The sequence below is a fragment of the Dissoconium aciculare genome (assembly GCF_010015565.1).
Source record: "Dissoconium aciculare CBS 342.82 unplaced genomic scaffold K489scaffold_3, whole genome shotgun sequence".
In the NCBI taxonomy this organism is placed as follows: Eukaryota; Fungi; Ascomycota; class Dothideomycetes; order Mycosphaerellales; family Dissoconiaceae; genus Dissoconium; species Dissoconium aciculare.
The window spans coordinates 2,216,509-2,241,159 of NW_022984953.1; the positions used below are offsets into that span (position 1 = coordinate 2,216,509).

Here is a 24,651-nt window from a genome sequence, read left to right on the forward strand (position 1 = left end):
GGAGGATCCAGCTCTCCCCCAAACCGTGAATTTTCACATTGATTCATGTATCTCAAGGTTTAATTATGATTAGGTCAAGGCCGACGCTACAATATACTGTCCTCAGCAAACACAAGTGCAGGTAATACCTCGGATACTACAGTACGATATACTTAGGTGGTAGTTGATGTCGTGGAGATGACGGGTGGACGCGCCTGAAGCAGGAGGAAGTCGCGACTGAAGTTTAGCCCATTCCTTCTCTGGTCCGACCGCGAGATCATAAGGCTGCGACGGGAATGGACGGCATGAACATACATAAAGCAGAGTCGCTGTAACCCATGCACCGGCTGGAACGTGCCCAGGCGTGCCATGCGCGACAGGATAGCAAGAACCAGCATGATTAGCGTCAGGAGGAGCAGATCTTTCGGAGCGAAGCCTCAACGCCTCTTCCGCTATTCCGGTTCGTGTTTAAAGCACTGCCCGCCCGTGCCATCACTGATCAATGCTTTCGCCGCCACGAGTGTTGGCAAACGTATATAAACCCTGCTTGTCCATCCGCCTCCAGGACAAGGAATTGAGCTGGATACGGTCCGAGAATGCGTTGGAGAGGGAGGAACGCGCTCCATGATACAGTATATCAATGGATTGTACATTAATTCCGCATCTACACATAGAGGGGCCAAGGCGTGAATAGATCCACCTGGGAGTAATAAACACACCAAAGGGGGCATGACGGCCAACACGTACGGGGGAGGAAACCCTTGCAGACGGGCGACGCGGCCTGTGATCTGCAAAGGTCCTTACAAGTCACGACCCGATAACTCTCGTCACTCACTCACTCACTCATTCTCACTCACTCATTCCCACTCACTCGCTCACTCGCGGCACTTCCTCCGCCTGTGCATGTGCGTGTTTGGCTCTCTCCGTCCCTCTCTCTCTCTTTCTTGCTGTTCTGATCGCACACGCTTGCTACGTGCTACCATACACTCCGCGCCGTCATTCTCACCCTCTCACCACTCTCACCACTCTCACCACTCTCTACCACGCGAGGCTCTCTCACCAAGGCAATGCTCACACCCGACTCTCCGTAGAGCAATTGCGTTCATCAGTCACTCTTTTATCCTCGCGACCCACTGCGCGCTGCACGCTCTTCTGCAGCCTTCGCTCGTTATGAACCGATGTCTTCCTCCAGTCCTTTAAGATCATTCCTTCTCTTCGTCTCCGTTCTCGCGACCCAACTACGCCCTACACATGCGATTGGAGTGAGGTTCACAACTCCGGCACCAGGCGCGGCATACCCTTCAGGACAGTTCGCTATCAACTGGGAGGATGCAGGTGAGGCGGACAGCGAAATTCAGGTTCTTCCACCGTGATTGACCTCCGTTACAGGTGGGAATATCGGCATCAACAGCCTCACAACCTACAGCCTCGCCCTCATAGTCGGCGGCAACCTCGACGATGACTCCCGATCACTCATAACGCTAAGTCCGGCCAATGCGAAGGTCAGCGATCTCGGCCTGGTCGCTCAAATACCCATCGACGTGGGCCAAAGCATTCAGAATGGATATTACCTCTCCATGGTGAGCGAGATTCCTCGGCGACAGTGTTTCCGCCGAACAAGCCCAACTGACCCAATGTTCAGCAATCAAACGTGTCAACCGGAGGTTCGGTGATCAACTACTCAAATCGGTTCACATTAATCGGACTGAACGGCACCACCGACCAGAAATACGTCGCCGCCGCCGCCTCCACCGTCGGCGACACGAACGTCCCCGGCGCGCAACTCAACACCATCATAAACGCCCCCTCGCCATCCAACCCTCCCACCTCCCCCAACTCCACCACCCCCGACAACGGCCCGCCCGCCAACAACGGCACCGCCCCCAGCACCAACGAAGACAACACCTACGCCATCGCCGGCGGCGCCCTGGCCGCCCTGCTCGCCGGCACCCTGACCTCAATAATCCTGCTCATCGTCCTGACCGTCCTCGGGGTATTCTGGTGGCGGCGGCGGCGGCGACAACAGCGAGCGCGCGACGCCGGCTCGGACGAGAACGCCGCGACCTCGATGTCCGCGCGGGAGCTCACGCCGGGCGGGCTCATGGACAAAGTCGAGCTGGCGGACCGCACCTCACGGGTCCCTACGGCGGCGGCGGCGATCAGACCGCTCGCGGAGCTGGACAGCCACGGTTCGGAGCGCTTCGAGGCCATGACGCCCGTGGCGGCGGTCGAGGCCGATTCGGCGGAGATCCGGTACGAGCTCGAAGGGGACTGGAGCGGGTGGGAGGCGGCGGCGCGGAGGAGCCACGTGCAGGGCTATGATCCGACGCGATGAGTTTCTTTCTTCTCGGAGGGACATTCTCACGTTTGGTTGGGGTTTGGGGTTTTACCACTGCATAGCGACTTGTTTTTGTTTTTTCTTTTGGAACAAAATTCGGGAGAGAGGGGGTTGGCCTCGCGGATGAATTTTATGACGACCGACCGGGGGCCCCTTTTTTATATTTATTGTTATTTTTTCCATTTGGGATGGACGAAATTCAAGAGGAGAAATCCACTTTCGAAACTTACAGGGTTTGGGCTTTCGGGTGATCCAGCTACGCAAGAGATATCCCCCTCAGTCGTGGGCACATCAGGCTACAGATCGGCGGCTGGACCGGAGCAGAATTTCTAACGACGGGGAGGGGGGGGGGGACTACTACGGGAGAGCATTTTGGAAACTCGAATTCAGACCGGAGATTCGATCTCTCTTTCGCCGGGAGATTTACAGAAGGTTTGTTGTCTAGCGATTCGCACGGGGTCGACCATTCGACCTCGGTGCGAGCGGAGACAAATTCGACCGGGCACGGGTGGTGCTCAATACTCGTTCTCACGTCGACCGTACGAGTCCCCCTCCTCGCGGCGTCCGTAGGAGGAGCCCTCGTTGCGTCGACCGTAAGACCCTTCATCCCGATCGTTCCGCGAAGAGGGCTCATACTCGCTGCGACCGTACGCCGGCTGCTCATCGCGGCCGTACGAGTTTCCGCTCTGGCCGTAGGAGGATCCCTGGTCGCGGCCATAGGACGAGCCTTCGTTCCGACCACCGCCGGACTCGGAGCGTCCGTAGGAGCTGTTCCCGCTCTGGCCGTAGGAAGATTGCTCGTTGCGACCGTAGCCGGATTGTCGGCCTTCGCTGCCGTATTGATTCCCGCTGGAGCCGTATCCGCTGCTCTCTTGTCTTCGACCGTAGGAGTTGTCATTGTCATCGTTGCGGTTGTTCCGGCCGCCGCCCGAGTTGCGAGATTCTTCTTCTTCTTCCTGTTGCTTGCGCCGACGCTTTTCTTCCTTCTTCTTGCGCTTGCGCTCCTTCTTCTCCCAATCATCATCGTCGTTGTCGTCGTCATCATCATCGTCGTCGCTGTCCTGCTTCTTGTGACCCTGGCGGCTCTCCTCGTAGCCATACTGTCTTCCGGAGCCAGTGACGCCTTGGACTTGGACTTCGCTCTCATATCTGCCACCGGGGTGCTCGTAGCGTTGTTCCGTGCGTTGCTCGTATCCACCTCCTTGGTGTGGGCGCACTTCACTTGACTCCTCGTAGCCGTAACCAGTCTTGCCAGTACGGCCATCCTGCTCGTACCGCTTGTAGTCCTCGCGGTATCCACCCGATGGGTATTGGGTCTGGGACATCTGAGCCTGACCATATCGCTCGGGTTGGCCCTGTTGACCAGGTCTGTGACCAGCCTGGGTGACACTTGAAGTGTAAGAGCCGTCCTGCTGATACCCGCCGCTCTGGTAAGAGGTCGTTTCAGCTTTGGATTCTTGACCGAAGGCACCTCCCAGCAGACCACCGGCAATGCCTCCCACAATCGAGCCCAGGGCACCGCCTCCGAGTGCCTCACCAACATGGCTGGAAATGGCATTGGAGGTCGCACTGGGAGGACCAGCTGGATTGACACCTGTAAGTCCTTCGTTCAAACGTCCCAGAAGATCAGACGCCGGACCACCGATGGCACCAGAGCTGGACGTGGTCTTGCCGTTCGGAATACCAAGAGGCTTGCCACAGCCATGACCGGTGTCGTGGACGCCCTCCTTGTGATTCCGGCCTTGTTGCACGCCGTCGCGGCTCAGACGGTCGCGCATATCCGCTTGTTCGCGTTCGCTCATCTCGCGCCACCAGCGCTCGACAACTCCAAACATGGTCGATCGTCCATCACGCGCGCCATCGAGACCACCATCACGCAGCGCAGGGTGGTGGAACACTCCATTGACAATTCGATCGAGTGTGCGAGGAATTTCGATTTGATCATCATCCCAACAAGCCACAATCTGTGGCACGACCCATGTGAGCACAGCAGTAGCGACCTTACCAGCAGGATCATTCAAAACTGAGCTGAAGTGATCCTTGGACAACATCGAATGCGTAGGATCGGTAGAGTTGTCGTCGTTGAACACGACGTGTTGCTTCTCCCTCGATGAATTGATGATTTCCTCGGAGCCAGTGTTGAGCTCGTTCTTGACCTGCTGGATGATGGGTGTGACGATTGGGGAGAGAAGTCCGAAGACGAACAGCGAGACTTGAGATTGAATCTGCTCGACCAGCTCTGGAAGCACGGGAATCTCGTCGATCGTCTTGGAGATGTTTTGCACGATGTTGTCGTGGAATTCGATGATGGGGTAAATCTGTCGGACAAGCTCATCCAGCTGTTGGGTGAATGCTTCGGGTTCCTTGGGCGAGATGTGCATGCTTTGCAGTCCTGCGGCAGCAGCGTTGGCTTGGAGCTGGTCGGCTTTGTTCGGCTGGTCGCTGTCGCCCAGGAGACCCGGAGGCAGCTTATTGAGCAACTCCTTCAAAACACTCGTGTCCGACTTTTGTGATGTCTTCAGCGCGCCCTCGAGCTGCTCAAGCTCCGATTGCGTTGCCTTGTCGCTCAATTCACCGCACACACTGTGAAGGAAATCAACGCCACCGAAAGTCCCAGTGACGATAGGGTAAACATTGTTGCGAAGGCCTTCGATCTGAATCTGGGTTCGCCGTCCCACGTGAGGGAATACATCGCGTTCTCCGAGCTCGATGAGAGCAAGCTCGACATAGTTGGAGTGCGCCGAGTAATCCTAGAGGAAGTAGTCAGAAATTAGACATCCAGAGTATCAAGATAACACCAGAGATTTCAAGGCGATTCCGACTCACTTCGAGACAGTGGGTAGCAGTGCCCAACAACCTTAGAGCTTCGAAATAGTCCTTGTCGTCTTTCGTCTGCTTGTAGCGACGCCCGAGGTCGATGCAGCGCCCAAGGAGCTTCCGTACGTGACCGGCCGAAGTGGTGATGCCCTTGTCTTCACTCGCAATGTATGTCTTCAATCCGTTCCGGTTATCCTGGACAGTGCTATCGTCAACATCCTATTCCCAACAATTCGGTAGCATCGGACTCAACATACGACAGCCAATTCTCTTCTCTCATCGACAGGCCCGCGTAGTCGCTGGTCGTATTGTGTGGCGTCCAAGTTGTCGGCATAGTCCTTCGGGTTATCTATGAAAGGAGTGAGAACCATGTCCTATACAAAGCTTCACGCGAGCTGCGCATGTCATACCAATGTGCTCCTCAGGTCGGTAGCAACCCAAACGCTCCTTGGTGACCTCAAACTCGCCAGTGCCATAGCCGAAGCTCATGAATCCCAAGACCCAGAGAAGAATCCGGATGGCCTCGGCGGATACGTATTTGACAGTGCCGACATCGATGGCCTGGGAGTAATCACGCAGCCAGTTGCCGAAGTAGACTCGCTTTACGTCAAGTTTGGAGAACTTCTTCCCTCCCATGGCACGGGCAGTCAGGAGGGTGAGGAGAGTGTCTTCGATGTCGCCATGGCGAAAGTTGGTGCCCTCGACCTTCGCATTGGACGCGATGTTGCCTGCACCGAAGGCGTGCACACGGGTAGCAAAGAGGACGAGAAGCAGGACGACTGGCAGCGTGTCGCTGTAGCTGATTCGGAACGTCATCGTCACCATACGCGGATGCAAGATGAACCAGCGTGAAGCGTTTTAGGTAGGTCGTCAAGGTTTGTCAGGAGTACGAATGACTTCCCAAAGAGTGGTGGGAATGATGTGATGTGCAGTGCTAGAGGGGAAGAAGGAGGAAAGCTGAAACACGCCCGCAATCGTGTGTGTGGAAGCTGTCACTGTGACATGCCTTGTTCAGACGGCTCAACCTTGCCCAGGTGGAATACAGCTCGAGCACCTTCCATCTGTGGGCATATGGACAGGCACCTGTCTGTTTTGCTATCGGTGTCGTGTGCCAAGGCATTTGGCGGGTCTCGACGAGCTCCCCATTGTTCTGTACCCACCTGGGCACCTAGGTACTGTAGGTTGGGTAAGTAGATAGGTAGCGATGATCGGCATGTTTCCTTAGGTACAGCAGTACGTAGGCTGACCCATTGCTGATGGGTAGAGATCAATTCGAAGGGCTGGGAAAATACTTCCCAGGCGGAGAGAAGAAGGTTCACGACCCTGTGATGACGATGAGGCAAGAGACTATTTACGACACGCGACGTCCTCGAGAGAGAGAAAGAGGAGACGTGAATTGATGCGCTCCAGGACCGTGATGTCCTCCTCCATACCTGCCCGCATGTCCAGTAACAGAAACCCCGATGCTTTGTTACTGTCCACGGGAACATGTCACTACAGCAGCCGTCATCGCCGTGGTGCATAATAATAATTAACAATACCTACAATCCAGGAGGAGGGCTGGACCCCTCTCTGGTTCATCATTTACAGCATTATCATTCCTGGAGGGAGAGACTTACCCCGCAGCGGACGGATCACGAAAACATTCCAGCAGCAGGCGGGAGTCCCGTGAATTGATGAATGGAATGGAATGGAATTTGCAGTAACAACGCCCGCCCGACGGATGAAAAGGTTAGGGTATAGTACCTAGGTATCAGTGCCGCATCCAGTAAATGCATCTTGCGAATCTGCCGGGGCTTTCGTCCACCACCGGGCGTCCTGGGAACTGCAAACATACAGTAGCTGTAGCCCAGATTCTGTGAATGCAGAGCAGAATACACTGTTGATGGCATGTCGCTCTCTTCCGATGCGTGCGTTCCAGGTTATTCGACATGATCATGATATCAATGATAACAACAATAATAGTAATAACAACAACAACAACAACAATCACAATGATTCACAATGATTCACAAAACGGCATGGCCAAATGAAAATGTGCAGGTGGCGTTCCTCATCATGCTATTGTCACACACCTGGGCAGGGTGGAAACGATCACATACAGCCTGGGCATTTCAATAAACATGACTCGTGCGGGCATGTCGTGACATTTCCCTCGATGACGAAGATTCCAAATAACGAACATAACCCTCGTCACCGCCGAGTCGTTCGCGTGTGAAACCCATCGGATGACATTCCACGCTTCTTTTGGAAAAAAAGAGAGACAACCACCTTGGGATCCTCAATAGTGCCGGCTCGCCTTCAAAACGCGGCTCACGCGCCGACCGTGGGATGTGCCCAGGCGCGCCCAGAGATCATCGGGCCCGATTTAAGCCCAAACGGGCCCTAAAGTGCGAGACCTCGAGCGAATTCCTCCCGGGGAATGACATGTCAACCGCTGCTCATTGGCCCGTCGATATTACCCATGAGCCGCGTCGGACACGATGAGCGTCTCTTTCGGAGCCGATCCTCCAGAAGGTCACTGGCACTTGTATAAACGAGCATTATTCATCAAGGTGGATCTCGAATCATGCATGCAGTATAATGTCTAGGCATGGAGAGATATATAATGTAGATCGCGGACGCTCGCTGCGGAAAGTGATCGTCCGAACAAACGAGTCGCCACCCGCATAGCCGTGACGCCCGACAAAATGGCCAACTCCGATGAGAAACACCATGTCCTCGACAGCGAAGTCAACACCGACGAGAGCAGTCGGCCCAACAGCCACGTCGAGGAATCCTTCACAATGCCCGACAAGGCCATCGATCTCGAGAAGGGATCTCACACGCAAGGTCCGTCCCTTTCGGAAATAAAACATCCTCCCAGTCTCTACGATCGAAACTCAAACTAATCGGATATCAAACAGACAGCGAAACTCTCCAGAGCAGCGGGATCCAACATGACAACAACAACACCGTCGCTCCCCTCAAGGGCCTCTCCTTCCTCGACCGCTTCCTCGTCCTATGGATCCTCCTCGCCATGGGCCTCGGCATCGTCCTGGGCAACACCGTGCCCAGCGCCGGGCCCGCCCTCCACCAAGGCACCTTCGTCGGCGTATCCATCCCGATCGCCGTGGGGCTCCTGGTGATGATGTACCCGATCCTCTGCAAGGTGCGCTTCGAGACCCTCCACCTGCTCATGCGGTCGCGGGAGCTGTGGAAGCAGATCGCGATCTCCTTCGGGCTCAACTGGATCGTCGCGCCGCTGCTCATGACCGGCCTGGCCTGGGCCTTCCTCCCCGACCGGCAGGGTCTGCGGGACGGGCTGATCTTCGTGGGCGTGGCGCGCTGCATCGCGATGGTGCTGATCTGGACCGACCTCGCGGGCGGCGACGGCGACTACTGCGCCGTGCTGGTCGCATTCAACAGCATCCTGCAGATCGTCCTGTTCGCCCCGCTGGCCACCTTCTACGTCCAGGTGGTGTCGCGCGACCCCGGGCCGGACGGGGCCAACCTGTACCGGGAGTGCGCCGCCTCGGTGGCGGTGTTCCTGGGGATCCCGCTGGCGGCCGCGGTCATCACGAGGTTGTCGCTCCGCTGGCTGATCGGGGAGCACAAGTACCAGCACTACTTCATCCGGTACACGGCGCCATGGTCACTGATAGGACTGCTATACACGATTATCGTCCTATTCGCCTCGCAGGGCATACATGTGGTGGAGCAGATCACCTCCGTGCTCCGCGTCTGCGCGCCCCTGGTGGTATACTTCCTGACCATCTTCCCCTTCACCGCCTGGATGATGTGGCGGGCCGGGTTCGGGTACCGGACGAGCTGCACGCAGAGCTTCACCGCCGCGAGCAACAACTTCGAGCTCGCCATCGCCGTGGTCGTCGCGGTCTACGGCGCCGGCAGCCAGGAGGCCCTGGCGGCGACGGTGGGGCCGTTGATCGAGGTCCCCGTGCTGGTCGCGCTGGTGTATGTCATCCAATGGTGCAGGAAACGCTGGAACTGGAAGGATTAAATAATGCAATCGAACCACAATAAAAACAGCAAAAACCAAAAGATAACGCCTTCGCTCAAAAGTATCCTCAGAACAAAACAGAATCCGCTTCAGATGTGTAGCTCGTTCGCTCGGGACCACATGTTCCACAACTTGATCGGGCTCACAGGGGAGAGCTCGGCGTTCTTGGATGGCCCCCGTGGCATGCCGGTGTCCAGAGGCCGCATGCTACCGTAATTGGCCCCGGAGCGCTTCTCACTCGATCTCCGCGGTATCAGCAACGTATCCGAATGCCCGATGATCAGGCCCGAGGCCCGGTATGTCGCCTTCAGCATCGAGACCAGCGATTCCAACGCGGCAGTCGTCAGGGCGGCCACCGGCGACTCCGAGGTCGTGGTCGTCACGATGAAGAACGACCGCCGCAGGTCGTGCAAGGACGTGTTGGTCATGTCCTTCCGAGGGGACTCTTGTCTGGAGGTCAGATGCGACGTACAGGCTTTGGCGACGGCGTGTACGAATCCCGTGCTCTGCCGCATGGCGTGCTCCAGCTCGATCGTGCCGAGCCCGAGGATGCTCTTCTCCGGCACACTCGCGTCCTCGTACTCCGGACAGCACAGCACGCCTCTTATGATCGCCCGAGTCTTGGTGGCCGCCTTCACGATCGCATCCAGTTTGGCTTCGTCCCATGTCTCCGGCGTGTGGACTTGCAAGCCGGCTTGCACCTGCATCCGACCCAAGATGTGATAGGCGTCGATTTTCAATTGCTTGATCGCGGGTTCGTGAGCGGCGGTGCCAATGATGATGATGTCGGTGATTGACACTCGGCTCATGATCGTCTCGATGTGTTTCGCTAGTGACGCATGGGGCTGACCCGCAATCATTATCAGCAGCAATCGGGGCGTGGCATCACACAGGGTCCATGCTGGCGAGAAAGGCCGGTCATCGGTAGTACTTGACTGTGACGGCGCTGGACTGAGGGCGGCTTTGGGCAGCGAGGATGATCGCGCGTGTACATTGATCATGTAGGACGGCGTATAGATAAGTCGAGGACTTGGCTTTTCACTCGTGTTCTCGGTGTCGTTGCTCGTCTTTGTCATCGATTCCGCCACGATGATTTCTGCCATATTCATGATGAGGATGTGTTTTGGAGTTGCTCAGCAGGAATCGACAACCAGGTCTGCTAATAGAAGAAACGATCTCGACAATCATGTTGAGGTGTGCATCTGCGCCGACGCGTTGATTAATATCCATGGAGATTGACCGATCGATCGACCCTTGGTACCCAACACGACAGTCACAACGCGACGGCCATGAATTGATGAGTTGCGTCGCGTACCGCGCACTCACCTCGCCAAAACTCGCTGCCCTGGCAGATGTTGGCATGTTTCGTGGTTGTTTCCAACGCCCAACGCTGACCGTTGTACCGTATGGTTGCTGAAGAGCACCTCCCCATCTCGGGTCAATTTGACCGGCCGTTTCGAATATGATGTTTTGAAACCAGATTTGCGAGCGCGTAATCGTCCTGGAGACAACCTCAAATCAAAGATTGAGATGCTTCGAGAGGCGTGGGTCATCAAACCATGCTCGTGTGGTGGCTGACCGCGTTGATGCCGCAGTCCATCTACTGTACCTAATCTTATCGCGTCTCCTTCCATATCGAAAGTGCAAGCTGGAGTGTCGCGTCGAGTGACGGTGACGTCAGAGCACGACCACTGTACACATCTCTCACAGCCCTAAGTTCTCGAAATGCTCACTCCAGCAGGGAATCGATGGTGGTTGATATGCAGGTATGATAGAGCAGGGCAGGGCAGCTAGTTACCAACATGTCCAGACAAGTAATATCACAGGAGTGGATAAGCATGCATGCAGGTGTCCTTCGGAGCCCGCTGAAGGATTAATGGATCGCCAGCCTAGACTAGCGACGACATCCCTCCTTGATGAACTACTACGGAGACAACACTGGCTTGACTCGGCGTTTCGGACGGGAACTACTTATCTCCACGAGAGCTTCGCATATGCCCGGACGACTACGTAACCCCGTGTTGAATCGCAAGCCGATTTCAGCCGCAGTCTCGTTGTGGTGTTCAGTTATATAGGTCCTCGAATACCTCACGGGAAGATGATGGAGCTCCGACAAACCTCTAGCCCAAGGCTTGTATAGCGAGCGGACAGCCATATTCTACCACTTGCTTAATTTCAAGCCCAGCAAAGCCGAGACGAGACGAACAACTGCTTTCGACAACTCAACACCATGGTCCCACCCCTCCTGACGCTCGAAGAGCACTTCGTAAGCGTTGTCGGCCTCGGAGAGCATCCCGCGGCGAAGATGTTCCCAGAAGCGACCGTGGCCCGCATGCAAGACCTGGGAGAGAATCGGATTCGAGAGATGGATGCCGGGAAAGTCACACTACAAGTCATCTCCCACGCGCCTCTCGATGCGTCATTGGCAGATTGTCGTCGAGCCAACGATCAACTCGCCCAAGCCTGCGCAGCACATCCTGCGAGATTCGCTGGCTTCGCAACGCTGCCGATGGGAGACCCAGAGGCGGCGGCCGAGGAACTCAAGCGCATGGTACAAGACCATGGGTTCTTGGGTGCGCTCGTCGACAACCAATTAGAAGACGGCCAGATGTACGATGCCGAGAAGTTCTGGCCGGTATTCGAGCAGGCCGAAGCCCTCGACGTTCCTATCTACATCCATCCCACCTACCCTGGCACCGACCTCGAAGACCACTACAAGGGCAATTTCCCTGACAGCACGGCCTTCATGCTGGGCACTTTCAGCTGGGGCTGGCATGCAGAAACCGGCCTTCACATCCTGCGCCTCTTCGCCGCTGGTCTCTTCGACAAGTATCCCAAGCTCAAGATCGTCATCGGTCACATGGGCGAGTTCATGCCGTACATGTTCGAGAGATTCGAACGCTCTGCACGCCTTTGGGGCAAGAGAGAGCGTGATCTTCGAACAGTTTGGAATGAAAATATCTGGATCACGACGAGTGGTCACTTTGCGTTGCCTCCTTTTGAGTGCTTGGTGAAGACCATCCCGAGAGACAGGGTCCTGTACAGTGTCGACTATCCTTTCTCAACCACGGAGCGAGGGCTGCAATTTGTGGAGGAAATCGAGAAGGCCGGAATACTCACTGCGGAAGAGCTTGAGGGCTTCTGCTACCGAAACGCCGAGAAGTTGTTGAAAGTGAAGCTCAGCGTATGATGTTCCTCAACATAGAACCGGATGAGGGGCGGTGAGTCGGATGTGGCCGGCGAATTCTTTCGTTTCTGACATGATTGCGGTGGTCGTTTCTCTTCGGTTGCGGTGTCCCGATCTCACTTCCACCAGAATGACACTGAGAAGCTGGGGGTCAAACTTTCCAGGTAATGCCACCAGCCAAGTGGTATATACAAGCTTTCGCCGGGGCCGAGAATCGCCTCCTGATAGGTAGCATTATGGCACAGCGGATATTGCGTATACATTTCCCTGGCTTGGGCAGCTCTCTCCGTCTGTCCCTCGAAATCCGGTCGGAGATAGAACAAGTCTATGCTAGAGGTGTTCTCCATGCTTACGCCACTCTCCTCAGCCTCTCGCGGATACAAATATGGAGTCTGATCGGGAGCATAGAGGCGGACGTATTTGAAACCGACAACCTGGCACAGAACATTATGGTATGGGTCCGTGTGAAGCGGCGTCTTTGTGCCTTTGGGACCAAGCCACGCATTCATGAGAGGCGCTTCGAACTCGTGGCTTTCTCCAGAAATACGTTCCGCCACTTTGCGATCAGCCTGAGGAGGCGGAGTCGCGTAGCAATAATCCGGGACGAGGATGTCTCCCCGTAATGTTGGGATCTGGGTGAATAGATCGTGCTGTGCTAGATATCCCACATCAGAGGGACTGGTGGGATTCAGATATTCTTCGACGAATTCGGCGAATGGAATGATCTTCTGTGACCAGCCGTCATCGGTGTAGCTACTACCTATCTCGATCGGGACCATACGCCGGCCGTCTAGGGTGGAGTCAAGGAGATATTTGTTATCCGACCACCTGGTCATGGCCGGCCAGTGGTCTATCGCCCCCGGAATGATTATGGGCGCCAAAGAAGCGTCCAGGTGATCTTGAAACTCAGCCACATCCAACGTATGTGTTGCACGTCTGATTTCATGCGTCGTCTCAAAAGTATCCGGCGGGTGGCAGGGCAGAAAACGAGGCGTAGGCGGCTCAGCAGGTTTCGGTTTGATCGAATATAGCCTCTGTAGAGTTGACTCTATCAGGGAGCGTCGAGCGGGACCTCCAGATATGATCAAGGCATAGTCAAGCACGCGCACGACATTTGCAAAGACATCGCTTTTGATGCGTAGGATCGATCAGCGGACTGACAGCATGATCGTCTGCTACAACAGGAAACTCACGCCGAATACGGTTTCGATTGCAAGATTGTGATCGCGGAATAGCAGCTAGCGTCTTCATACAAACGGCGCCAGTGGATGGGCACTGCGTGATATGGAAAGGTGTGCATCTTTTCATGCGCAAGGTCGAGCACCGCCTGAGGGTGCGTGCCGATGATGCAGAGAGGAGCTGTGCCACATGCTGCCAGAGTTTCATCGTTCTCAACGTCCAGCTGGCGGAGGAGGTCATTGGTAATGGCTTTGACTTGGTCCTGCAAGTTATTCGCGCGCGAGGGTGTAGATGGAGACGGCGCTTGAAACGTGTCGCCAACCTTTCGCTTCTTACTGCAACGTTCCTCTGCCGTCTTCATAATGATGAAGCAGGCTTCGATGATGACTTGTCTGAAGACGAGTTGACCACAACAGAGTGTGTTAAGTTAACGTACCGACCTTGGAAGGAATGCTCACCAGCACCTGGGCAATTTACACACGCGGTCGCTCGACTTGCCCTGCAGAGCGCAAGTGTGGACAGAGTTCATACGCGCGATCACGCTGTGCTGCGCTCTCCCTCTTGTCAATCCCGCATTGTGGCAACACATGACTTTGACTCGCGACAATAGACATATACAGTATACTCCGGCTGTTTTGCAATCATGTTCGCAAAATGCAATACGGTCCTGATGCTCCATGCTGTACAGTCAGTCGCTGGATCTCGGGATGGAAATCTCATTCGAGAAGCAGCAGAGAGCCAAGACCGCTAGTCTGAAAGGCAACGTGAAAGACCATTCGCCCAATCATTTCGAATTGCGAACTGCCATGCCGAATATTCTTCGTCGGAGCCATACCGCGGGTCCGAACCATCTATTAATCGATCGAGTTTGAATTCGCGCGACTCTCAGGGTCCCGCAGACAAACAACTGCCCCGCAAAGTGCCGACGGTGCACTGCCGTCTCGGCGGCCTGGCTACTGCTTTTGATCCAAGTTCGAACCTAGGGATGATGCTTGTATCATTCAAGGAAGTGATCCCGCCCACGATTCTACCCGCGCATTTGGAGTCTTCACGTGAAGATAGCGCTCACCCAATGGACCGGTCGTTTAATCATGATGTGATTGGGCCAGTTGATGCTTGAACAGGCACCTTTATAGTGGCGATTGTCATGAACTTTGCGAATGCGACGAAGCCAATCCGAAAGCCCCACAACAGCACTACTGGCCTGCCTCTAATTTCCACACATATATACATGTAGATCCCTACACCATGGGGAGACCTCCGCCTTGCGTTCCTTCGAGCATCCATCAATCGTCCCGGTCGTCCTGCTGAGATAAGGATAGATTCGTCAAGATGGTCGCCGTAAACAACCCGATGGCTTCGACCTGGCGCGAGAAGGACCCCAGCACCTGGAACTGGCAACATCGCTTCCTCAACAAGATCGACAACTTCCACAATGACAACGGCACCTACCCAGTCTTCAAAAAGACCGATCCGATCCCATGGTTCTCGCACTGGGCCGCGAATCGTTGGATTCTGGCCCATGCAGCCTGGCCGATTCTGATTCAGCTGGTATACACCTACTTCATGGGCAAGAACGTGCACCCTGTCGCGAACTTCTTCCTTTACTTCATCGCAACGCAGAGAAACGCCATGATGGAGGTAAAGACTCTCCAGCAAATAGCCCTGAAGACCGGCTTTCTGGACGGAGACAAGCACTCCCGCGATAAGGTTCCGGACGTCGCGATTGATAAGATCACGAAGATCATGCCTTTCCTTTCGATGACCCGCCCGGCTCTCTTCACCCTCTTCGGTTATCGTCGCTCGGCGCCTATCCAGATTAGCCCTTGGCTGCCAGTCGAATTGATCATCTACTCCATCGTATTGGATTTCTTCTTCTACGTCTATCACCGCGCCACCCACGAGATCGATGGACTTTGGCAATACCACCGCCGGCATCATACCACCAAGCACCCCATTCCCATCCTTGCGGGGTATGCCGACCACGAGCAAGAAGCGATCGAGATTGCTATCATTCCCGTGTTGACTTTCCTGTCGCTGAAGCTTATGGGCTTCCCGATGGGTTTCTACGACTGGTGGATCTGTGCCCAGTATATCCTTTTTACAGAAATTGCAGGACATTCGGGCCTCAGGACGATGTCCTGTACCGTCGGTCCAGCCGCGCCATTCTTATACCTGCTGGGGGCCGAACTCTCGCTTGAAGACCACGATCTGCACCACCGCGAGGGCTGGCGGAAGAGCGGCAACTACGGCAAGCAGACGCGCCTTTGGGACCGTATCTTCGGGACCTGCGTGAATCGAGTCGAGGCGAAATGGGAAAATGTGGACTTTGTCAACCAGGTCAAGATGCCGTGGTTCTAGATATTGCAGCGATCATGGGTATTTCCCTACATGCCCATAGGGGTTGATAAAACAGCAGGTTTGCCGACTAAGCCATCGGCCTTGGAAAGAATTGGATGGACTGTCCCAGGTGTCGAGATCCGGTATATATGTGCTATTCATTTCTCCCCTTAGGTATGAGCGCTTTAGAACTATGGCACGTCTTGCACCTAAATTACTCTATGAAAGGTTTATCGATTTTTTCTATTGCTTCATGCAGAAAGGCACGAAAGATATAATGTTTGAGGAGTGAGTGTCGTATCGTAATGAATAGGGAAGACAGCAAGGTCGAGAAGAGGAAATGAACATAAGATAAGACATGGGGAATTTTGGTCTACAAGTGTGCCATCGGTTCCAATCCCACCAGTTTCTTTCGCTGCCATGGGCGCCTTGGAAATTGAGGCTGATGTCTTGTCTCCTACGATGAGTAACGCAAATATCTACGAGGAGTTTGACAGCATCGATAGCTACAGATATCGTTGCCGCATCAGGATGAGAATCATGTTGGTTGCCAGAAGTCGTGTTGCAAAAAGGCATTTAGCCATTTTGATAGCATCAGAAGGTACCGCAGGCGGACTCTGAGACGCGGTGAGCATTAAATCGTGAATCGTAGCCCTAGGGCGTGGCATAAAAGTGCCCGCAGTTCCCGCCCATACAAAAGCACATGGCCATAAAAATAGACCGGCTGTGGCCCCGCCCGTCGTGTTGGTTTGTGTCATCATGTCCTATATCCGCCTTGAGTTCCGCCTTGGTTGGCCGAAGGGCGAGGCAGCTCCAGGCAACCGTTACAGTGGCGCAGTTTCGCTTTCTCGCCCGATGCTCCTGTTGGGCCGTCCATCACTGTATCATCATCACTCCCTACTGTGCCGCGCGTATGTGTGTGGTGGACTCCCCTTCACACATTATTAATCTCTCCTCTCGCATACTCTCTCTGTTATAACACCCGTCTTACATCTCACGACTTACTGTTGTTGTCCTTTTCATTCAGCACGGCAGTACGTCAGTACTGTCTTTCATATTCTTGCGCAACCCTTCGGACTGATCTCCTTTTGTTCTACACACTCACGAATTTCCTCTTGTATTTCCACTTCTCTCTGGGATATCTCGACCCAAGTCTCAAAATGTCGGGCGTTCAGGGACAGGTTCTCAGCCACATCGTCCGTCGCGGCGTTCAGCACGTCGTCTCGTCGGATGCCTACCAGCGTCTTCAGCAAGATGCTGAAGTCTACGAGGATGCCGGTTCAGACGCCAAAGTTAGCCCTCTGGAGTTGATTCCAGTCCTCGTTACCATCTTGGTCTTGGTCTTGATCACATCTTCCATTCAGTACACCGTCGGAAGCGTCGTGGCCTCGTTGACCATGATCGAATCTCCTGCCACTACTGTCGCCGCCGAGGTCTCGCTTCCTGCCTACTCCGATGAGCCAGATGCACCGCTCATCAAGGATGACCTTCTCCCATCGGAAGCTGTCGCCGACATCGAGGTTGCTCGCATGCAGCAGACCCCGGTCACTGCTTCGGTGAGATCGACTATCCGACTCCTCCGTACTAAGGCTGGCTTCTGGTCGCGCTGGAGAGGTCTCCGCGTGAGCATCGTCTACCACGCACTCCACAGCTATGGTGTCAACGCCTCGATGCGCTGGTTCGGAATGAATCCCATTACACACGCCATTGCCCTCATCTTCTTCACCGTCGGCTTCTCGCTTCTGCACATGACTTGGACTCACACCATGATTTCTATGCCATCTCAGAAGCCATTCTGGCGACGCATCGTCTCTTACAAAAATGCTCGACCGATCATCCTGCCCAACGTGGTCTTGGCCGCCGCTCAACTGGCGACTTACTACCTGCCCTTCGCTGTCGCCACCCTCGTCGATCTCCCCGACTTGAGCCGTCACCGCGCCGCCGACGTTATCGGAGGTGAAGACGTCCACTCGATCGCGGCGGCCATCCTTCGTATGCGCTTCATCGCCGTCCCTGCCACCTTCGTACTCGTTGCCTTCTGCGTCCTCCTACCCGCCACCGTCACCCTGACCCGCATTGAAGCTCTCCTCCTCCCCGAGGGTGAGGACACCATCGTGCCGTTCGACCGCCAGGCCATCCTCGCAGACGTGGACATGACCAAGCGCGGCCATGGACGCGCTCTGTTCGTCGCTGCATGGCGCTCCTTTGACGCTGCGGCTCGCATGAGACTCATCAAGGTCTACGCCAAGATGGCCGCCATGCAACTTGCTGTCGTCGCCATCGGTGGGTTCGTCATCTTCCTGCAGTTGTACTTTATCGGTTTCGACAGGCTTGCATTGGTGGCGACGAGCGGCATCGCCCAGTTGCAGCTCATGTCGATCGAGAACTAAATGCTGCTTTTAACGATGACTCCAGAGTGTCAAGAAGCGAAACCTCTCTTGGGTTTTCGTACATGGGGTGAACGGTCCGAAAGGGATTCTTCTGACCGCTCATGCTTGCGTGTAATTGGAGTTTTTGCGCCTTTTGCTTCCTGATGCTATGTAATTTTAGAGGCCTAGCTCGAACAAATTCACGAATTGATGCTACAATACTGGTCAAAAAGTGAGCGTCATTTCTCCACATGCTCTGTAACACGCGTTTTCTGACCTCTCTTTAACACGCGATATCTCAACAATGCTACGTCTGATATCGGCCGATAGGAGCCTGAATAAAAGGCCTAGACGTAAGCTTAATACATATAAGCACTTGTCTGGCGATTGATAGGAAGCTCGGCGTCGTGCAGTCCACGGGTAGTAAGCTTACTGTGGGGCCTCGAGGTTTCAAATTCCAAAGTTGAACATGATGTTCCGCGGCAAGTCAGATAATGCCGCATGTCGGATGAAGTGGAACCCAAATCCCTTCGAGATAGAACGCCTGATGGCACGCCTGATGACTCCAGGGCTTTGATGGAAGCGAAACCGATGGGTGAGTCAACGTCCGGGAAGGTCCGCCGGGCCCACGCCCGGGCGCGCAATGCTTCCTTTGCCTCTGTGAGATTCGCCTGTTCAGCCCTGGAAAGTCTCCTTGTAGAACAATCTCAAAGCCATGAGTCCCACAACATATCAAGCAATATGCCATTGCGGCAATGTTCGTTTGGAGGTCACTTTGGAAGATGCCTTGTTTCCAGAGGGCAAGACGAAGGTGAACCGGTGCAATTGCTCAATCTGTACTAAGCATGGTATTCTCGATCCATCATACCGAGTACTGGAACTTCTCATCTAATCGTGTGATGCAGGATATCTACTCGTTTACCCGAAACGCAGTGATGTGAAGTTTGTAGGGGAGGCCGAAGCCCGACTGAAAAGCTACTTCTTCGGACAGAAGCGCAAGCCGCATCGGTTCTGCCCCGAGTGCAGCAGCAATGTCTTGATCGATTTCGCCGACTCAGCTTTCGAGAAGGAAAGGCCGTTCCTGGCCGTGAATGTAAGTCGGTCTTGAATCATCGCTTGGTGCGATACACCATGATCTGCTCTGACGGCCCCGCTGGTCCGGCTGTTCAAAGACGTCAACCTTGATGGGTTGGAATACACGACATTCGACGGTCGGGGCCGCCTCGAGCCGCAGTACGATGTTTAGTATCACATCCGGTACTCTCTTCGAAATTACGAACTTGATGAACCGCTCCATACTGATCCGGAAGCGATCACGCTCAACGCGGTTGGGCGGCTATTCGTGACAAAACGATCCACGCTTATGGCCGGGTCAGCCTTCTTCCAGGTATCACTATCACCCACGTAGTCGGCCGGAAATGCGATGAAGGACGGGTACCTATTTGTCGATACAAATCCACGGATTTTTGAGCATGTGTTAGAATTTCTCCGGCATTTAATGCCGCCTGTGTTCTTGTAGTTGTTAAGATATCCTCATCTAAAGCTATTGTACTTATCCGAAGGGGCAACTAAAAAGTGGAGTAACGATTACTTTTTAATACTTACTATACCTAGTATTCGGGTTATAATCTTCGTAGTATACTGTTCTATGGAATAATTAATTGTTGCGTGTCGATGTTGACGGATTGAACATTAATTTTAGATATATATACATGATATTCCGACCAGCAACATCACTTCATCCGAACTGGTGTAGAGGTAACATTTGTCGCTCTCATCTGCATTAGCAGTGAAGGCCCGACACGCCCGGGGTTCGATTCCCCGGTTCGGAACGATCTATTTTTAGATTTTTTGAGGGTGCTAGACGATTTTAGCGTGGAATTAACATATTTCCCGTTCGACCATAAAACATTTACGCGTGGCAAAAATCACTTGTGGCTTTTTCCCGTTCGGCTACGAAACATTTCGATGTGGTGGGAGGTATCATTGCGGCATCACAGTGTGGTACCATGAGCCATTTCGCTTGGTTGCGTCGCGCTGGGGCATGTCAACAGCTACGCGACAGCGATGCCATGCTCTCTCCAGCGGTCAGCCCTTTAGAAATCGAAGGTTTTTGCCGATCTCTTGGTCGAGGAGAGGGACAATTTTCGAAGATCGCATGCAATCACCGACTGCTGTTTGCGAACATTATCATGTGGCTTACATTTTTCCCCCGGTCATTGTTCCTTGTTGCGTCGGTGGAGATGCGGTAGGAAGAGATGTCGTCCCGAGGCTGATAAAACCGTGCGCAGCGCCGCATGGAAAGCAAAGGAAAGGCTCATCACACGTCTGGTTCACATTCATGAGTACATTTTCCATCACTGCCTCACTACTGTAGGTAGCCGATAATCCCCTACATCCCCCGGCTCAGGCCTGGACGGGCTTGATGCGCACCATCAGATCCTTCTTCTCCCAGAGGATGAAGACGTTCTGGTCGGCCCAGTCGTCGCTCTCCTCGCATAACTCGAGGTCGAAGTTGTACAGGACCTTGACCAGGATCAGACGCATTTCGTGGTATGCCATGCTGCAATGAGGGGAGGAAATCCGAGTCAGCACAAATCATGAAAACAAAACCGTACGATCGAAGGCAGGGGAGGGAAAAAGGGGGGTGCATCACTGCGGGACTTCGACTTACTTCTTCCCGAGACATCCCCGAGGCCCCAGGCTGAACGGTTGGAAACTCTGCTTCTTGTCGCCCGCGTACTGCTTCTCCTCCGGCAGCCACCGCTCGGGCGCGAAGGTCTCCGGGTTCTTGAAGTTGTCCGGGTTGCGGTAGACGGCGAGGTGGGTGGCCATGACGCCGACGCCGCCCGGGATGGCTTTCCCGTCGATGGTGGTCGTCTCGCCCTCGGGCGTCAGCCGCGGCAGGCCGTTGGGCACGGGCGGATACATGCGGAGGCCCTCCTCGAGGCAGGCGTGCACGTACTTCATCGCCTGCAGCCTCTCGATGGTGATGTCCGACTCGTGCTGGAACGTGGAGCGGATCTCGTCGGTCAGGCGCTTCATCTGCTCGGGGTTCTTCAGGAGGTAGTAGGTCAGGCCGGAGAGCAGGGTCGCCGTGGTCTCGGTGCCGGCGACCATCAGCACGCTGGCGTTCTCGTACATCTCGTGGCGGGTCAGGCCGGATTCGCTGCCGTCGCGCTGGAGCACCAGGCCCCAGATGTCCGGGCGCGCGTCCTTTTTGTGTAGACGTTTGTCGACTCGCTCGCTGGTGAAGTTCTTGTGGTCCTGCATGCCTTTGCGCGCCGCGGCGAAGCGGGGCAGGACGACGCGGAAGAGGAAATCTTCAAAGGCGGGGAAGTATCGCATCATGTGGATCAGGCTGCCGAATTTGATGCTCTGGAAGATCGTCGCGACCCACGGGTGGTAGTCGTCGTTGTCCAGCATGCCGAGCGGATCGCCGAACGTCAGGTCGCCCATGACGTCGAAGGTCGTGAAGTTGTACATCCGGACCATGTTCCATTTGCGGGCCGGGTCTTGCGCGCAGCCCCGGCGGAGGTTGGCCACGAGCTGGTCGACGTATCTGAGGAACATCGGCTCCTGCAGCTTGAGCGCGCGGTCGGAGAAGGCATTGGAGAAGACGCGGCGCATGCGAGAGTGGTCGGCGTAGTTGGCGGAGGTCATGGCGACCGCTGAGCCCCGGACCGGATTCTTGTAGAAGCGAGGGTCCTTTTCCAAGGTGTGCGATCCCACCCGGTGGCCGTGGATATCGCGGAGACTGTCGGCGCCGGAGAAGGTGAGTTCATTGGGGCTGTAGCGGACGACGTCGCCGTACTTCTGGTGCAGGGCGTTCTGCCATTGTGGGAGATCCCCCGTCCACATGTGGTAGAGGACGGGGAACTTGCTGACGGCACATCCTATCGGTCCTGGGAAACTGCGGAGCTTGTGGAAGAAGTAGTTGTAGATGCAGTAGTATGCCTGGTAGGCGAAGAGAGCACCGATGAGCGAACCGACCAGGCCGATGAAGCTGGTCGGAAGCACGGCAGACAAGATGCTGTGGCTCATGGTCCGGATGAGCTAGTCGGCTGGAATACCCCGGCGTCGTCGAATTGGAAGAGAGGTGTTCGTCAGACAAACGGGCTTCACATTCGTGGGGACCACGCGAGACAGCTATATACAGTTTGCCGTGTTGTACAACAAAGGGAGATCGCCATCCTTTCGATGTGGCTCGACCTTGACCTTATATGATCAAGTCCAGGGCATCATCTCCGCATGTGTCGGACTGCCTCCGCCGTGCAGTCGTTTTATGCACATTATTATTTATGCACGCAGCAGGCGTCGCGGTACGATCGGGCATCTCGAGATGTGCAAAGGTTTGAAGGACGAGGATTAAGCTAAAACGTTCAACGTCCTCTCCGCCCATGTCAATGCTTTGGAATTGATTCGTTTGTCGTTTAGGAGTCGGGTCCCGCCTGCAGACGGGAGCACATTGGATACCACCTGCAACCTTGGAACCTTGGAAGGTAGAGAGCGACGGCCTATCATCTTTCGCCCTGGCCGTTCCCCGCATATTGTTGCACGTGTGCACAGTCTAGAATGTTCACCTGGGCAAGTTTGAGTTCAGCGTCATCAATGTAGAGCAGAGCGCACCTATCTTGAAGTTTCCAATGGTACAGTCCTGTCCCGATCAGAGGTAATCGGTGGTGTTCCCAGACGCAGAAATCGGTCATTTTTCAACAATCATCATCATTATCGTCGTCATCACAGTCATTGCCTGACCATCATAGCCCGGTTGAAAATGATATCTGAATGCCTGATTCTCTATCTAAGAGCGGGCAAAGATCGTGATATATGTAATCACGTCTTTCGTAACAAATACTTAAGGTAGTTGTTATGACAATCATCAAACACAGGAATGCTACATAGGCATATCCGAAACAGACAAAGCGGTATGTACCATACCGCGTACAAATACAAAGAATGACAAAGGACAAAGGGAAAACAGGAGTCAAATTCCACGAGCCCATCGGATCCACACTCACGGAATACACAAGAGAGATGATAGGTGTCAGCGTCAATCGAATCACATCGCAGGCTTTGTCTGTTCGTCGTATTCCAGCGCGGTGCACTCAACGGCCATGACCCAACACGAAATGCGACAAGTGATTGAGACGATCGTCTTGGTTCTATCGAACGACCTAGTGCTGTATTGATATACAAGTCTTCCTCCACAAATCTCATTCCCCTGCCAAGATCGAACCCATTTCAAGACCGCGCCCAGACATTCTTCGCCGACGAGCGGAAGATCACAGCATTGTTCACCTGGACAGACGGGAACCACAATGGACAGGAATGTTTCCCAGTCCATCTGTCCCGCTCCCATCTCTCACGTGGAAGGCAGCTAGTCGAGGGCGGCGCAAATAGCGCCTGCGACTCCGAAAACACCGCTTAGCTGAGGGACCAGCGCCCCAGCGGCATTGATGGCATTGACCCAGGCGGGGCATCCGGGCTGCTCCGGGCTCTCCGTGTGCATGCGCATGGTCAGGTAGAAACCACTGGCATCGCCGTAGCCACTGGTGGCGTGCAAGTAACCCGGGCCCTTGACATGTTTCGCCTGGTTGAAAACCTCATTCGAGGTCTCCTCCAAGGCGCGGTAGAAGGCCTCCTTGATCAGGGCGAGGAAGTCGTCGCGGAGCGCGGAGTCGGCGAAATTGCCGTCCATCGACATGACCAGGTTGGCTTTTTCCTGGTTGTCCACGGTGATGCTCTTTTCGCCGTCGCAGGAGGTCGAGTAGCAGAGTTCGAGGACGCGGTCCCAGAGCTCGTCGTGTGGAGGCTTGATTTGATCGACGATGTAACCATCGTTCCAGGAGTCGTCGCCCGCCTCGACTTTGGTGTCGTAATCCGCGCGTCTGGCGAGGCCGCTGGACTGGCAGCCCCTGAACTCGCCAAAGTAGGTGGAGTTGTATGTCGGTTGGGCCACGACCTTGCCCCATTTCTCAACGAGGTAGTTTCCCTCGCAGATCGGTTCGTCGGATGCGCTCGCCGTCGGCGCGGCGACTGCCGTGGTCGCGAAGAACACGGCCAGGCGAATGAGGTTCATCTTGAGAGACATGTTGCAGAAGACTCTGGCAGTTTCCGAGAAGCTGTGGAGGAGATGGCGATTCGAGTTGTAGATATGAATGGTTGTTTGATGAGGGATATCGACATTGTGATGGACAACAGCGGTCCTTTATATGTGCCACGAATTGGACTCGACTTGACTTCACATCTCTTCATCTTGCGAGTGTGATCAAATGATGCCCTCATCCACACGATACCCAGCAGACGTCATGATGTTGGTGTTACGATCAACCTGAGCGGGGCTGAAGGACAGAGAGTGGCCCTCATCGTGATGTTGCAGCGATCAAGTCGAGACAATCCCCTACTCGTCGATATACCCAGTCGCTGGTAAGGTGATGCT

The 24,651-nt window shown here is 54.7% G+C and overlaps 12 protein-coding genes and 1 non-coding gene across 13 annotated transcripts; 7 read left to right on the forward strand and 6 right to left on the reverse strand.

Moving 5' to 3' along the window:
• Positions 1-1,157: 1,157 nt before the first annotated feature.
• K489DRAFT_408256 (uncharacterized protein) lies at positions 1,158-2,314 on the forward strand (the record flags this gene model as incomplete). The annotated part of the gene is made up of 3 exons (XM_033607462.1): positions 1,158-1,314; positions 1,369-1,559; positions 1,622-2,314. The coding sequence occupies 3 exons, from the start codon at positions 1,158-1,160 to the stop codon at positions 2,312-2,314; spliced, it is 1,041 nt and encodes a 346-aa protein (XP_033462662.1).
• Positions 2,315-2,832: 518 nt separating this feature from the next.
• On the reverse strand, positions 2,833-5,950 carry K489DRAFT_315032 (Het-C-domain-containing protein; the record flags this gene model as incomplete). The annotated part of the gene is made up of 4 exons (XM_033601065.1): positions 2,833-5,067; positions 5,144-5,329; positions 5,392-5,483; positions 5,545-5,950. The coding sequence occupies 4 exons, from the start codon at positions 5,948-5,950 to the stop codon at positions 2,833-2,835; spliced, it is 2,919 nt and encodes a 972-aa protein (XP_033462663.1).
• A 2,203-nt stretch (positions 5,951-8,153) lies between these two features.
• On the forward strand, positions 8,154-9,134 carry K489DRAFT_378161 (arsenical-resistance protein ACR3; the record flags this gene model as incomplete). Its single annotated transcript, XM_033604343.1, has 1 exon — positions 8,154-9,134. The coding sequence occupies one exon, from the start codon at positions 8,154-8,156 to the stop codon at positions 9,132-9,134; it is 981 nt and encodes a 326-aa protein (XP_033462664.1).
• Positions 9,135-9,223: 89 nt separating this feature from the next.
• Positions 9,224-10,210, reverse strand: K489DRAFT_314557 (uncharacterized protein; the record flags this gene model as incomplete). The annotated part of the gene is made up of 1 exon (XM_033601023.1): positions 9,224-10,210. The coding sequence occupies one exon, from the start codon at positions 10,208-10,210 to the stop codon at positions 9,224-9,226; it is 987 nt and encodes a 328-aa protein (XP_033462665.1).
• A 1,154-nt stretch (positions 10,211-11,364) lies between these two features.
• K489DRAFT_314725 (putative 2-amino-3-carboxymuconate-6-semialdehyde decarboxylase) lies at positions 11,365-12,324 on the forward strand (the record flags this gene model as incomplete). Its single annotated transcript, XM_033601039.1, has 1 exon — positions 11,365-12,324. The coding sequence occupies one exon, from the start codon at positions 11,365-11,367 to the stop codon at positions 12,322-12,324; it is 960 nt and encodes a 319-aa protein (XP_033462666.1).
• Positions 12,325-12,443: 119 nt separating this feature from the next.
• Positions 12,444-13,705, reverse strand: K489DRAFT_299167 (Clavaminate synthase-like protein; the record flags this gene model as incomplete). The annotated part of the gene is made up of 2 exons (XM_033600368.1): positions 12,444-13,449; positions 13,524-13,705. Coding segments are annotated over 2 exons (1,188 nt in total), but the record flags the coding sequence as incomplete, so codon positions are not given.
• A 1,148-nt stretch (positions 13,706-14,853) lies between these two features.
• On the forward strand, positions 14,854-15,861 carry K489DRAFT_313964 (uncharacterized protein; the record flags this gene model as incomplete). Its single annotated transcript, XM_033600979.1, has 1 exon — positions 14,854-15,861. One exon carries the CDS (start codon positions 14,854-14,856, stop codon positions 15,859-15,861), a length of 1,008 nt encoding a protein of 335 aa, XP_033462668.1.
• An 845-nt stretch (positions 15,862-16,706) lies between these two features.
• K489DRAFT_378165 (uncharacterized protein) lies at positions 16,707-18,395 on the forward strand. The gene has a single exon (XM_033604344.1). The coding sequence runs from the start codon at positions 17,001-17,003 to the stop codon at positions 18,228-18,230; it is 1,230 nt and encodes a 409-aa protein (XP_033462669.1). The 5' UTR covers positions 16,707-17,000; the 3' UTR covers positions 18,231-18,395.
• Positions 18,396-18,924: 529 nt separating this feature from the next.
• K489DRAFT_314934 (uncharacterized protein) lies at positions 18,925-19,317 on the forward strand (the record flags this gene model as incomplete). Its single annotated transcript, XM_033601055.1, has 2 exons — positions 18,925-19,057; positions 19,115-19,317. The coding sequence occupies 2 exons, from the start codon at positions 18,925-18,927 to the stop codon at positions 19,315-19,317; spliced, it is 336 nt and encodes a 111-aa protein (XP_033462670.1).
• A 633-nt stretch (positions 19,318-19,950) lies between these two features.
• K489DRAFT_t15 lies at positions 19,951-20,041 on the forward strand. Its single transcript has one exon. It is a non-coding gene; the product is annotated as a tRNA-Glu (tRNA).
• Positions 20,042-20,201: 160 nt separating this feature from the next.
• On the reverse strand, positions 20,202-22,818 carry K489DRAFT_393350 (cytochrome P450; the record flags this gene model as incomplete). Its single annotated transcript, XM_033606770.1, has 3 exons — positions 20,202-20,772; positions 20,884-22,242; positions 22,793-22,818. The coding sequence occupies 3 exons, from the start codon at positions 22,816-22,818 to the stop codon at positions 20,616-20,618; spliced, it is 1,542 nt and encodes a 513-aa protein (XP_033462671.1). The 3' UTR covers positions 20,202-20,615.
• A 39-nt stretch (positions 22,819-22,857) lies between these two features.
• On the reverse strand, positions 22,858-23,509 carry K489DRAFT_163605 (uncharacterized protein). Its single transcript, XM_033599313.1, has one exon. The coding sequence runs from the start codon at positions 23,427-23,429 to the stop codon at positions 23,046-23,048; it is 384 nt and encodes a 127-aa protein (XP_033462672.1). The 5' UTR covers positions 23,430-23,509; the 3' UTR covers positions 22,858-23,045.
• K489DRAFT_163600 (uncharacterized protein) lies at positions 23,510-24,546 on the reverse strand. The gene has a single exon (XM_033599312.1). The coding sequence runs from the start codon at positions 24,301-24,303 to the stop codon at positions 23,590-23,592; it is 714 nt and encodes a 237-aa protein (XP_033462673.1). The 5' UTR covers positions 24,304-24,546; the 3' UTR covers positions 23,510-23,589.
• Between the last annotated feature and the right edge of the window lie 105 nt (positions 24,547-24,651).